General features: G+C 45.1%; 1 protein-coding gene across 2 annotated transcripts in view; it reads right to left on the reverse strand.

Annotated features, from left to right (window-relative positions):
* Window positions 1–15,241, reverse strand: part of ZC3H7B (zinc finger CCCH-type containing 7B) — a 418,789-nt gene that overhangs the window by 201,635 nt on the left and 201,913 nt on the right. For both annotated transcript variants that reach the window (XM_040359565.1, XM_040359564.1), the window contains exons 12-13: window positions 11,038–11,173; window positions 8,757–8,915 (exon numbers count right to left, since the gene is read on the reverse strand). In XM_040359565.1, the coding sequence (XP_040215499.1) occupies window positions 8,757–8,915; window positions 11,038–11,173 (295 nt within the window). The remainder of the gene's footprint in view (window positions 1–8,756; window positions 8,916–11,037; window positions 11,174–15,241) is intronic.

The following is a 15,241-nucleotide window of genomic DNA, read 5'->3' on the forward strand; positions in this document are numbered from 1 at the left end:
CATAAACTGCCGGGTGGTCATTTCCTCATCCTGAGTGGACGTTCAGGAACGTCCCTCAGAACGAGTGCTCGCAGTGCGCTGCGGCTCTTTCCTGTGATCATTATGATCACAGAATCCAGCTGAGCAGAGATCAGGATATGGGTTATGTGATTGGCCCTCCCGATCACATGACGGCTGTGTCCAATCACAGCCGTCACAATGTGAACAAACGCATGTCTCTGACAGTTCTCCCCGCGGTGGGGGAAGAGGGGGAATCTGCAGATCTGTGACAGCTCTCTGGGTGAGAATGATTTTACACAGAGAGCCGTTACAGATCACCCCACAAACAGTACACCAAGCACCACTGTCACCCCTGTCCCCATACACATGTCAGTGTCCCCATAAAACATCTGTCTGTCCCCCATCACTGCCAACACCAAATAAACACAGAATTGGGTTATTTTTAACTAAAGAAACCAAAGATATGTAGCAGCATAATTTTTGGACAAAATATATCAATTTATCAAGAGAAATTACTTAATTTTATAACAGAAACTAAGAAAAAAATTTTTTTTTTATAAAAAAATTCAGTCTTTTTTTATTTGTAGAGTAAAAAATAAAAACCCCAGCGGAGATTAAATACCACCAAAAAGAAGCTCTATTTGTGTGAAATAAATCTGAAAAATTTAATCTGGGTACAGTGTAGCATGACCGCGTACTTTACCGCACCGATTCCCAAGTAGTTCTTGTGCTACTTTTGGCAACTTAGGGGGCTATTTGAATAGACATCTGTGCATAAACCCACACAGATGTCTGTCAAATCACCCCCCGAAGTCGGACTGCATTGCTGGTTTGAAATTGTGCAAGTTCAGCTGAACCTGCATGGTTTCGAACCTGTATCAGTGTAAACCTGGGATCAATGTAGTTCACATATCTCCGGGGGTGGCTGTGGAGCGCACTGTACAGAAACGCTGTGCGTTTTTCGCTTTGTTTCAGGGCCGAATTCAGGCAAAGATTCGGTCCTGATTCGTCCCTAAAATAGAGAACAGGGATGCACAGCATTCCTTTGTGATCCGCGGCCGGGTCCAGTGTGAACCGAGCCTAAGCCTAGGTTTACATTGGAGCAATTATCATGCAATTTGAGCGATCAAATTGCATGACAAGTTGCAGCCTATTGGAGGCAATATTACAATTGGTGCAACACTGATTTTGTAGCGTTGCACAGATTTGGAAAAGTAGTTCCTGCACTACTTTTGCTGATTTCAGTTGCGACTTTAATAGACATCTGTGCATGAAGCCACACAGATGTCTATCAATTAGCACCTGAAATGGCGCTACTTCATGTGAAGCAGCACGATTTCAAAGTAGCATTAATGTGAACAAGGGCTTAGACATACAGGTTGCCATGAACCACATATACAAGCAGACAGCAAGGTGTTAAATGCCATTGACTCTAGAAGCACCAGCCTGCAGATATTGAGCTGCAAAGAGTTAACCATTTATTTAAGCAGCAGTGTACAGTTGTGTCGCCACCACCCCACAAAGTGCCGCCCTAGGCCTGGGCCATGTTGGCCTAGGCCAAAATACAGCACTGACTTATATTCACACATAGGTTGGACTTGTGTCTTTTTTCAACATCACCTACTATGTATGTGTACATATTTTTTATATATATATAAAAAAAATATATATAATATAAAAAGATTAGCTCGTGGGGATTCCCTTTTCTGAATGACAGTGAGCAAATGGGCACTTGCTTTAAAATCTGGCGGATGTCAAATTTACAGGAGGTTTGCAGACAAAAATAAACAAAACAGTAAATTAAATCCTTGCTGTCCGGCGCTAAACAAATAGTCTCCTCTCTATACAGTGTGAGACTGGTCCCCGTCCCCCACAAAACAAGCGGTAAAGCAAACCTTTTCTTTTTAATCCACTCCCAACAGAGCTCCTCTCACTCAGGTTCCCTCCGGAGTCTCCAAACCAGAGCCCTGCTGTGCTCTCTTCCTGGATATTTAAAGTTCAGCTGACTGTGGACTCCAGAGGACTCGAACATCCGGACCGAAACCCAGCCTGCCACAGAGGCTGGAAAAACCGAGCCGGATTCCGGGTTCTGTCCCTAACAATGGAACGAATGCGAGGTGAAATGTACCCATTATCATGCATCTCACCTCGCATACCGTCCTATATCCTCCCCCTCTGCTCAAGCCCCTGCGGCCGAGCACTTGACCCAACCATACATTTCACGGCGGGAGAGGGCATCTGCGTTATTTTAGAACTTTCCCGGCCTGTGCTCCACTGTAAACTTAAAGGGCTGTAAAGCCAGGAACCACATTGTCACGCGGCTATTTTTCTCCCTGTTGTCACATCCACTTTAGGGGAGCATGGTCTGTGACCAGCTTAAACAACCTTCCCAGTAGGTAATACTTCAGGGAGTCTAAGGCCCATTTAATGGCAAGACACTCCTTTTCTACGATGGCATAATTCTTTTCATGCTTGTTCAGCTTTCGGCTCAGGTATACAACTGGGCGCTCCTCACTATCCCTGTTCTGTGACAGTACAGCCCCTAGGCCCACCTCAGAGGCCTCTGTCTGTACAACAAACTCCGTTGTGAAGTCCAGGGCACTAGTACTGGTATCCCACAAAGGGCCTGCTTTAATTTCTGAAATGCCTCCTCGGCGTCGGGACTTGACCATGATAGACCCCTCTACCCTTTGTCAGGTCGGTCAGAGGGGCGGCCATGGTGGCAAAGTTGGGCATAAACCATCTGCAATACTCCGTAATGCCTAGGAAGGCCCTCACTTGTTTTTTATTGACCGTCTGGGGCCATTTCTGAATTGCCTCAACCTTATTGGTCTGCGGCTTGACCACTCCCCGGCCAATAATGTACTGAAGGTATTTGGCCTCCTCCAGGCTTTTTTGGGTTGGCCCGAGACCTGCTTCCCTAAGGGAATCTATCACTGCTTGTACACGGAGCAGGTGCAATTCCCAATCTGGACTGTGGATGACCACCTCGTCCAAATAGGCAGCTGCATACGGGCGATGTGGTCTCAAGGCTTTGTCCATGATTTGCAGGGGCTCCGTGCAGACCAAAAGGCATCCGCTTATACTGAAACAAGCTCTCAGGAGTAGAAAAGGCAGTCTTCTCCTTGGCCGATGCAGTTAGTGGTATTCGCCAATAGTCTTTCGTAGGGTCATTATGTAGCTAACCTGTCCGCGAGTTTGACGACCCGGGCCATCGGGAACTTGGACACACCGTTGAGTTTCCTAAAGTCATTACAAAACCTGATAGTGCCATCAGGTTTTGGGACCAGCACTATGGGGCTCGACCACTCCCTGTGGGACTCTTATGTCCACTCCAACATATATTTTTTTATTTCCTTCGCGACTGCCTCCCGCCTGGACTCTGGGATTCTATATGGCTTAACATTTACGCGAACCCCTGGTTCCGTCACTATGTCATGTTGGATCACGTTGGTCAGTCTGGGTGAGGGGGAGAAAAAGTCTATTTTATGCACAAACGCCCTAACTTCACTTTGTTGTGCCACGGACAGGGAATCATTTATGGGGACGTCAGATGTCACCGGTACCTGGTATGTTAGAGGTGGGGACATGGCCAGAAAAGTCTGTCCTTCCAGGGCTTTAAGAGATTCACATGGTAAATTTGGTGTGGTTGCCTTTTCCCTGGCTGGTAGACTTTGTAATTTACCTCCCCCACCCTTTCCACAACCTCAAAAGGGGACCTTGCCACTTGGCTAGGAACTTACTTTCCACCGTGGGAACCAGTACCAGCAAGCTGTCCCCGGGACTGAAAGTAAGGACCTTGGCACCCCGGCAATAGACTCTCCTCTGGGCCTCCTGGGCTCGCTCCATATGTTCTCGCACCAGGGTCAGGACAGCTGCGATGCAAATCCAGCATCAAGGAGACATGCTCTGATGTTTCTATATGGGGTGGCCTCTCCTTCCCATGTTTCTTTGGCAACATCTAGCAGCCCCCTGGGATGTCTACCATACAAGAGTTCAAAGGGGGAACAGCCCGTGGATGCCTGTGGAACCTCTCTCGTATGGCAAACATAAGATATGGTAGCAAAAATTTCCAGTTTCTCCCATCTTCGTCGACCACTATTTTCAGTATACTTTTCAAAGTTTTATTAAATCTTTCGACCAGACCATCCGTTTGGGGGTGGTAGACAGGTATGGAGATGGGAGATTTTGTATAGGCTACACAGTTCCTTGGTAACCCTAGACATAAATGGGGTGCCCTGATTGGTTAAGATCTCTTTTGGGATCCCCATTCGACTAAACACCTGAACCAATTACTTGGCGATAGCCTTAGAGGTGTTGCACAAGGGTACGGCCTCAGGATAGCGCGTTGCATAGTCTAGGTTCACCAGAATATGCTGGTGACCCCGGGCAGATTTCACAACCGGCCCCACCAGGTTCATGCCAATCCTCTCAAAGGGGACCTCGATTATTGGTAGAGGGACAAGAGGGCTGCGAACTCCTTGACATCTGCATGCAACCTGGACCAGAAAAATCTCTGGGTGATTCTCCTCCTGTTTTTTTCGATACCGAGATGTCCCCCTATTACATGAGAATGGGCCAGGTCTAGCACCACCCTATGAAAGGGCTTGGGAACCAGTAGCTGTTCTACCTCGTCCTCTCCATGTTTTATCAGTCGATACAATAAATGTTTTTTAAATGGCCATGTAGGGGAAAGACACCACCCAATTAGGATCCACTGGTTCCCTGTCCAACATCTCTTCCCAGTACATCAGACAATGACAAAACTGAGAAATGCAATACACAAGTAGATAATATTAGCAGTTACCCCTTTACCATGGAGGATGTGACCCCCAGAGAATATCTCAATTTGGGGCAAATGTGTTGTCCCCCCTATCAAAACAGGAGAGAATGGCGATCAGCGGCATTACAATCTGCTCAAGGAGCACTCCCCAGGGAACACCATCTGTACAGCCTATAAGATAGGCAGTAGTTAGGAGAGAATTTACAGTGCCTTGCGAAAGTATTTGGCCCCCTTGAACTTTGCGACCTTTTGCCACATTTCAGGCTTCAAACATAGATATAAAACTATTTTTTTTTTGAAGAATCAACAAGTGGGACACAATCATGAAGTGGAACGAAATTTATTGGATATTTCAAACTTTTAAAACAAATAAAAAACTGAAAAATTGGGCGTGCAAAATTATTCAGCCCCTTTACTTTCAGTGCAGCAAACTCTCTCCAGAAGTTCAGTGAGGATCTCTGAATGATCCAATGTTAACCTAAATGACTAATGATGATAAAAGAATCCACCTGTGTGTAATCAAGTCTCCGTATAAATGCACCTGCACTGTGATAGTCTCAGAGGTCTGTTTTAAGCGCAGAGAGCATCATGAAGAACAAGGAACACACCAGGCAGATCCGAGATACTGTTGTGGAGAAGTTTAAAGCCGGATTTGGATGCAAAAAAATTTTCCAAGCTTTAAACATCCCAAGGAGCACTGTGCAAGCGATAATATTGAAATGGGAGTATCAGACCACTGCAAATCTACGAAGACCTGGCCGTCACTCTAAACTTTCAGCTCATACAAGGAGAAGACTGATCAGAGATGCAGCCAAGAGGCCCATGATCACTCTGGATGAACTGCAGAGATCTACAGCTGAGGTGGGAGACTCTGTCCATAGGACAACAATCAGTCGTATACAGCACAAATCTGGCCTTTATGGAAGAGTGGCAAGAAGAAAACCATTTCTTAAAGATATCCATAAAAAGTGTTGTTTAAAGTTTGCCACAAGCCACCTGGGAGACACACCAAACATGTGGAAGAAGGTGCTCTGGTCAGATGAAACCAAAATCAAACTTTTTGGCAACAATGCAAAACGTTATGTTTGGCGTAAAAGCAACACAGCTCATCACCCTGAACACACCATCCCCACTGTCAAATATGGTGGTGGCAGCATCATGGTTTGGGCCTGCTTTTCTTCAGCAGGGACAGGGAAGATGGTTAAAATTGATGGGAAGATGGATGGAGCCAAATACAGGACCATTCTGGAAGAAAACCTGATGGAGTCTGCAAAAGACCTGAGACTGGGACGGAGATTTGTCTTCCAACAAGACAATGATCCAAAACATAAAGCAAAAATCTACAATGGAATGGTTCACAAATAAACATATGCAGGTGTTAGAATGGCCAAGTCACAGTCCAGACCTGAATCCAATCGAGAATCTGTGGAAAGAACTGAAAACTGCTGTTCACAAACGCTCTCCATCCAACCTCACTGAGCTCGAGCTGTTTTGCAAGGAGGAATGGGCAAAAATTTCAGTCTCCCGATGTGCAAAACTGATAAGACATACCCCAAGCAACTTACAGCTGTAATCGCAGCAAAAGGTGGCACTACAAAGTATTAACTTAAGGGGGCTGAATAATTTTGCATGCCCAATTTTTCAGTTTTTTATATTTAAAAAAAGTTTGAAATATCCAATAAATTTCGTTCCACTTCATGATTGTGTCCCACTTGTTGTTGATTCTTCAAAAAAATTACAGTTTTATATCTTTATGTTTGAAGCCTGAAATGTGGCAAAAGGTCGCAAAGTTCAAGGGGGCCGAATACTTTCGCAAGGCACTGTATATCCCTAGGCTCCAAACTCAAAAAAACACGTCAAGCAAATTTCAAAAGAATTCTTGATGCCCTCCAAGAGGTGGAACGTCAACATAAGCATAGTGGAGACCTTGGGGCATTGAAGAGGCTGACAGACCTGAGGGAATCGTCCTCGCGATTGTTGGATCGGCAAGCACGTAAGCAAGCCAGATACATGTCTCATAAGTACTATGAGCATAGCAATAAATGTCGCATGCTCGCACGGGCCCTTTGTAAGAAGCATGCTCAGACTTATGTACAGAAGCTTCGTTCCCCATTTGGCGAAAATTGCGGTTCAGTTCTCTAAAATAGTTTCAGGAATATTACACCCCAACTTTATAACTTGACCCCTGATCAATCCCTGGACACTCAGATGCCCAGGTCGGTGGCCATACAAGACTATTTAGCCTAGGCTGGTGTCCCACCCCTGAACACAGACCAGCGTGCCGATCTGGGAGCTACCGATTACCCCCGGTGAGATAGAGTTGATAGTGAAATCCCTGCCCAGTGGGAAGAGCCCTGGACGAGATGGTTATACTGGGGCGTATTATAAGGCTTTTCTGACCCTTTTGGTATCCCCTATGTGTAACCATTTCAACTGAATCGCTGAGGGTTCCCCTATCCCCTCTGAGGCACTGCTAGCTCACATCACGGTACTGCCATAGGAAGGTAAGGACCAGCCTAGGAACTTAGCCTATGCACTGTGGCTGTCCTGGGAGCATAGGGGGCTGTCAGACACAACCTCCTTGCTGACGGTGCAGGCTCTTTCAGTTTGGGACCGGATAAACCCATCCCTGAACCTATCCCCTCCTGTGTCCCCACTGGCTCCGTTGGGTGGGTTTTTGTGGTTTCCTCCGGGCGAAAAATTGAATTTTTTGGCCCTTAAGTGGATGATGGCAATACCAGTTATGGAAAGCTCATTAGAAATATGGTAAACCATTGAGTTTCGAGTCCTTGCAGACCAGACATAGCTGCTCCCAGATGATTTTTGGAGGTACAGTCAAGCTCCACCACTTTTTCGAGGTCCATGGCTATTGTATAAGAGACATCTCTCTCACACCCTTCAAATGCCTTTTTGTGGAGGATGAACCGATTCCCCACATGATCTCGGAAATGTACCGCCTATTAGGTTCCGCCACCCAGGATACTAAACCTGCACACGTACGGGCATGGGAGAGAGACCTAAAACTCAGCTGACACACCTCTACCAGCTCACTCACTCCAGCTCTATTTAGTCCAAAACCCAAGAAACCAATTATAAAATTCTGCCGATTTGGCCCCCCTCTCCTGATGCTACTGCCAGTAGGATGCCTCATATATCCTTTTGAGCATGGCAGCACATGGGTGGATGCCGTGCTGGCTATGGGACAGCCTTCGCCCCCTCTGTCAATGCTGATATATTTATTGGATATTGATTCCAGATGGCACTGCCAAATTATGTCCAAGAAAGACTGAAAGTTACAGACTTGTATCAAGGCATAATTGCACCATGTATGGTCAGGTTTTCTTTTTTTATTTAAATTTTCCTGCTAGTTTATATGTATTTTATGTTTTCTTGATGCCCGCCTCCATCTAATCCTCGACTACCTGAATTTGTATGCTGTTATATGCCAATTTGTTTCTAAATAAAGATTTTACAATAAAAAATTAAAAGCAGATCATTTTAATTACACCAGTGTTAAGGTGTTTGTCTCACCAATGTAAACTGACTGCTGGAGAGCTTGGGCATTTGAAAAACAGACTTGCAGGATGGATCACCAGATGAAAATAGAAGGCGGCCTAAAAGGGAAGTGAATACAGCCATCACATCTAAGAACTGGTAAGATGCAATATAATAAAAAAAGTTTGCTTTGGGTTCGGTTTAATACTGCTATAAAGCTGTATTTTGGGGGGGGGGGGCCCTTCAGCACCTAAAATATTAGGTAAATGTAATGGGGAGTATCCCTTCTCCTGCAGGCTGTTGCTGCTACTCCTTGTAAAAATACTTCTGAACATGGAGGAGTGAATCTCCACCGCTTGATCACAGGGCAGTTTTTTTTTTTTTTATACACACAATAGTCATACATTTATCTACGATAATGGAATTACTGTTGCAATATAATTATTGCAGTGCCCAAAGTGAATAGTGACTTCCTAACCTTTGCACAACATGTAGGGGCCAGAAAAATCTTTTGTAGGTCTTGGGCGAATTTTGAGCCATGCCTTCTTTTCAGCGTTTTTCATCCGTCCTAGTAAAATATCTTTCTTGCACTTGTGGTCTAATTTTTCCCTGTGTGTAAAGTCCAGAGCTTTGATCCCTAAAAGGGGAAATTTATGCATGAAAATATGAAGCAAGACGACATACAAATACATCAACCAGGTCTAGCAAAAGCTTATTTTGTTAATGATTCAAAAAACGATCTTTTTTGAAAAACAGTAAAAAAAAAAAAAAGTATATTTCCAGACAAAACTAAAGACAGACTTTTGGATGTAAACCTGCATTTTCAAAAAGAATAGTAATTATTGGAAAATAAAATCAAAAACAAAAAAATTAGATGGAGAGTGAAAGAATCACTGTAAGACCAATACAAAAGGGCTATATAAGAGGCCTCTCCTCATTCCTTGCAGTGTTGATAGAAGGCTAGAACCCCTGTCAGGTTAATATTTCTGTCTTTGACCCTGCTGCTGCTGTAGAATCTCCCTCACTTTTTGTTTGGCAAAACAATGTCAGCAGGATAGGAATCACTAAAATTATCTAAGAGACTGCAGTAAAAACCCAAAAGGAGTTCAAACAGTTCTTTGTTCCATCCAAAACATGTTAGTGGGGGGGGCATCGTTCCCATGTTAGTGGGGGGGGGGCATCGTTCCCATGTTAGTGGGGGGGGGGGGCATCGTTCCCATGTTAGTGGGGGGGGGGGCATCGTTCCCATGTTAGGGGGGGGGGGGGGCATCGTTCCCATGTTAGTGGGGGGGGGGGGCATCGTTCCCATGTTAGTGGGGGGGGGGGGCATCGTTCCCATGTTAGTGGGGGGGGGGCATCGTTCCCATGTTAGTGGGGGGGGGGCATCGTTCCCATGTTAGTGGGGGGGGGCATCGTTCCCATGTTAGTGGGGGGGGGGGCATCGTTCCCATGTTAGTGGGGGGGGGGGCATCGTTCCCATGTTAGGGGGGGGGGGGGCATCGTTCCCATGTTGGGGGGGGGGGGGCATCGTTCCCATGTTAGTGGGGGGGGGGCATCGTTCCCATGTTAGTGGGGGGGGGGCATCGTTCCCATGTTAGTGGGGGGGGGGGCATCGTTCCCATGTTAGTGGGGGGGGGGGGGCATCGTTCCCATGTTAGTGGGGGGGGGGCATCGTTCCCATGTTAGTGGGGGGGGGACATCGTTCCCATGTTAGTGGGGGGGGACATCGTTCCCATGTTAGTGGGGGGGGACATCGTTCCCATGTTAGTGGGGGGGACATCGTTCCCATGTTAGTGGGGGGGGACATCGTTCCCATGTTAGTGGGGGGGGACATCGTTCCCATGTTAGTGGGGGGGGACATCGTTCCCATGTTAGTGGGGGGGGACATCGTTCCCATGTTAGTGGGGGGGGACATCGTTCCCATGTTAGTGGGGGGGGGACATCGTTCCCATGTTAGTGGGGGGGGACATCGTTCCCATGTTAGTGGGGGGGGACATCGTTCCCATGTTAGTGGGGGGGGGACATCGTTCCCATGTTAGTGGGGGGGGGACATCGTTCCCATGTTAGTGGGGGGGGACATCGTTCCCATGTTAGTGGGGGGGGACATCGTTCCCATGTTAGTGGGGGGGGACATCGTTCCCATGTTAGTGGGGGGGGACATCGTTCCCATGTTAGTGGGGGGGGACATCGTTCCCATGTTAGTGGGGGGGGACATCGTTCCCATGTTAGTGGGGGGGGACATCGTTCCCATGTTAGTGGGGGGGGGACATCGTTCCCATGTTAGTGGGGGGGGACATCGTTCCCATGTTAGTGGGGGGGCATCGTTCCCATGTTAGTGGGGGGGCATCGTTCCCATGTTAGTGGGGGGGCATCGTTTGTTGGCCCAAATGAACTGAACTAAAGGGCATCAAAAAGCTAGGAGTTCAGCTTTAAGTGATAGTTCTGAGCCTGCTAGGGCTGCTGACATCACATCCAAGATGGTGGCATCCAGCAGTAGCTTTAAGGATTTTGGATGTCTACAGAAAGGAGGATTTTAAAGGGTAAATTGCAAAAAATATGTTAAACACACATATCTTATGGGAAGTTGGTTAAAATTAATGTAGTAGTATCCCCCCCCCCCCCTAAACTTTAAGGAAGAAAAAAAGGATCATGGTTGCTATGGGTAAAAGTCTTGTTCTTTCAGACAACTTGATGCATCTTGCTATTCTTTTTAACGTAATTAAGCATACAGTAATGCCCATAAAAAGTGTAAATTTTACCTATTCTCACAAAACATTGTTGACAGCCTTGCTTAAATTCATAAGTCTGCATCAGTGGGCCAACAGGCATGGCTGAGGTAGGAACAGCAGGATCAATCTTTGGTATAAAACCAAGGTTAACAGTGCTTCTGCCATTCTGTTAAAAAAAGGAAAATTAGGTTAAAAAAAAAAATCATAGCATGTTTACACACAGATAAATCATTTGCACAATAATTTTAATGAAATCAATATTGAGCAAATTGTAAGACCATCTCTCTGCTGGGCTTATGAAGCCATTTCAGTCACTGCAGTTTAGTTTTAAAATGAGAATCTGTGAGGTTATAAATTTGGGAGCTGTCATTGCTGACTTGTTTAACCACTTAACGACAGCCCACTGTATATATACGTCCTATTTTTAAAGCTGAATATCTCGGTAACGGCAGCAGCTGCTGCCAGAACCGGGATATCCACCTTTACAGTGGGCTGCCGTGTAAACGATAACGGCGGTCTCCGCGGCGGATTCACCGCGAGATCGCCGTTATCGGTGGCGGGAGAGGGGCCCCCCCTCTCCCGTCGCTTTTCCGCGCCCTCCGCAGCTTACCGGAGCCGTCGGTAGCGGCGGAGATCGGATGTTGCCGCCTGGAGAGTGAGGACTGTAGTGAGGGCAAGATGGCCCCCACCCGTCCTCATAGCTCTGCTGGGCGGAAGTGACGTCAAAACGTCAGTCCCGCCCAGCCTCTTAAAGAGACAATTTTTTTTGTTGTCATTTTTTTTAAATGACAAATTTTCCTTTTTTTTTTTTTTTTCTTGCATTGAAGCCTAAATATGAGATCCGAGGTCTTTTTGACCCCAGATCTCATATTTAAGAGGACCTGTCATGCTTTTTTCTATTACAAGGGATGTTTACATTCCTTGTAATAGGAATAAAAGTGATCATTTTTTTTTTTTTTTTTTATTTCAGTGTAAAAAATAATAAAATTAATAAAAATAAATAAGAAAACAAAAAATTTTTTTTTAAAGCGCCCCGTCCTGACGAGCTCGCGCGCAGAAGCGAACGCATACGCGAGTAGCGCCGCCATATGAAAACGTTATTCAAACCACACAAGTGAGGTATCGCCGCGATCGTTAGAGCGAGATCAATAATTATAGCCCTAGAGCTACTCTGTAGCTCAAAAAATGCAACCTATAGAATTTTTTAAACGTCGCCTATCAAGATTTTTAAGGGTAAAAGTTTGACGCCATGCCACGAGCGGGCGCAATTTTAAAGCGTGACATGTTGGGTATCATTTTACTCGGCGTAACATTATCTTTCACAATATATAAAAAAATTGGGCCAAATTTATTGTTGTCTTATTTTTTAATTCAAAAAAGTTAATTTTTTCCAAAAAAAGTGTGCTTGTAAGACCGCTGCGAAAATACGGTGTGACAAAAAGTATTGCGATGACCGCCATTTTATTCTCTAGGGTGTTAGAAAAAAAATATATATAAAATTTTTGGGGGTTTTAAGTAATTTTCTAGCAAAAAAAACAGTTTTAGTCTTGTAAATCCCGAATCTGAAAAACAGGCTCGGGGCTTAAGTGGTTAAACGTTAGATAAAACAGCTATACACACACACATAAAAAAGGGAGCTGCTTTACCCTCCAGTATTTCTGTCAGACCAGTTCCTCTTCTGCAGTTAAAGCAGAACCCCACCGATTTCCCAAAACAGTTGCAGTCTAGACATGTCATGAATAAGAACGGTCACAGGTACTAGTGTGCTTTGTTGGCTATCAACCAAACTATCAAGCCATCAAATGTCATAGCTGACCATTGTGTTGCGTTCGATCTAAAATATACGATTTTTCTATAAGACTGATAGAATAGCAATCAGATTGCTATTCTAACACAGATCAGGTTTGTTTGAGGCCGTTTCTAAAACGAATGCCTTGGTAACAATGGGAACTGTTGACAGTTTGGTTGTTTTGTAACCATGATCAACAAACTGGTAAACAAAAGCCCAAATAAAAGGAACAGTAGAGACCGATAGGGAGCCACTTCATCATGCAAGAAGGTTCCTGCTCTTACGGAGCAACTGAGATCATGATTACACAGGAACCGGAGTGAAGTAACTTTGTGTATTTCTACTGTTATAGACCATAGGCGGTTTATTTGCTTGTCATTTTGCTTGTTATAGAGAAGGAATGTTGGATCTTAAAAACCTCTGATGTGGAGAGGTACTTGAGAGTATATTTAACACACACACACACCCCAGAAGGGAGACCCTTTAATAGGGCTCACCAAGCCCCTACGTAACAATCCTGCTAAGCACCTTAGCCTGCCAAGCAACACTTGGTGACTCACGTGAATGGGCGTGGCCGAATTTGCGTATGACTTGAATCTTCGTGCGCCAAATAAAGCTACTGCGCCAGTGCGGTGAAGCCGCGTGCGCCATGGCTGCCAGTAAACAACTGTTGAGCCAAATGGCGTCTTTGCGAACACACGTGCGGCCTGATCGTTTAAAACGCGGGTATAAAAACGGCACTACTGCAAGTGTTCATGCGTCATGGCTGCCAGACAACGGTATAGCAGCACTCTTACGAATGCACATGAGCCCTGAGTTGTCAAACAAAATGTTAAGTTTTTAGCGGCGCCTTTGCGAATGCATGTGTGCCCTGGTAAAACCAAGGCAAAAATGGCGCAGCGTTGTGCACCATCATACAAGTATAGCAAAACTCCCCCGTATGGTGACCGTACACAGAATGATTGTTCCAATTAATGGGACACCTCACAAAAAGGTCCAGGTGCGGGGCAGCTTGGAAACTAAGAGCCCAATCTTCACCCATCACGACGGGTTCCTGTCACTTGAGGACCTTCAAGGACTGGGTACCCTTTTCATGTTTAGGGTCCACTCCCTTGGACCTGTACAGCACCCTGCAGGAATGCGCTGTAGTGTCCAGGATTCCACTTCGCAGGTTCCATTGCCTGGAGGCCACATTTCAGGCAAAACCTTAATCTTAAGTCTTCTTTGCGAGGCTCAGGTACCATTTATCTAATCTATAAAGTCTGTGTCAAATGGATCTGATAGGTCAATCCCTTGAATCATTTTTGGAACCATTTGTGGGAATAGAGACCTGGCGCTCAGAGAGCTCAAACATGCCATCACCTTGTAGACACTGGTAAAAAAAACTGAAGTAACTTCCTGTATGGGAGAGGTTATATAGGGGATCACTTTCTGTCCAAAGACCTTGGTCTACCAGTGTCAATTCACCTGATGGAGTATAACCCAGCAGGTAATAAATATTAGCCTGACTCTGTGTTCCATGATGTATGAAAAATAAATCAAGGGCGGAATGTGTTAAGGTTAGATATAAAATATATGATTTTTCTATTAGACTGTGATAGAATAGCAATCTGATTGCTATGCTAACAGATCAGGTTTGTTTGAGGGTGTTTCTCAAACGAATGTCTTGGTAACAATGGGAACTGTTGACAGTTTGGTTGTTTTGTAATCATTGTCAAACTGGTAAACAAGAGCCCAAATAAAAAAGGAGCCGTAGAGACCAATAGGAAGCCCACTTCATAATGTGTAAAACACCAGAAGCCACTGATCATGCAAAAAGGTGCCTGGTCTCCAGGAGCAACAGAGCTCATGATTACACAGTACACTGAGTCAAGTAACTTTTTGTGTGTTTCTACTGTTATAGACCATAGGCTGTTTGCTAGGCATTTTGCTTGCTCTATCAGTCTTGTATTGTATTCCGAATATTGTAATAGTTTTGTATGTACAACATCTTTGCATAGTAAAAGCACATTTACACACTGCAGAGGTCTTAGCTTCCTTGCTTATACCATAAAAGAAACTTTGATAGATAGATGCAAGCAAAACAATCATATGTGTTCTTTTCCGATAATTTTATATTTTCCATGCGGTTAAGAATTTGAGGCCATGGCACATTGTTTGAACGCCAGTTGAAAGCTATGGCCCAGTGGATGGCGCTAAGGAGAGTGTGGATTAATCTGGAACTTGCAATTGGTATGTCTTGAATGGGAGCAAATAGAAGGCACATTTGAGGAGTTATTGGGATTTTTCTACCTGAAATTCGATCAATCATAAGACTTGCATTGTGCCAGATGGGTTTGATGTGGGAGCATTCCCAAAATATATGTAATAGCGTCCCCTGTGTAGGACAACCCCTGAAAACAGAGTGGAGAAGTTGATGGGTAAAACAAATTAAGTTTGGCAGGG

Source organism: Rana temporaria, chromosome 7 (genome assembly GCF_905171775.1).
Source record: "Rana temporaria chromosome 7, aRanTem1.1, whole genome shotgun sequence".
Lineage (NCBI taxonomy): Eukaryota > Metazoa > Chordata > Amphibia > Anura > Ranidae > Rana > Rana temporaria.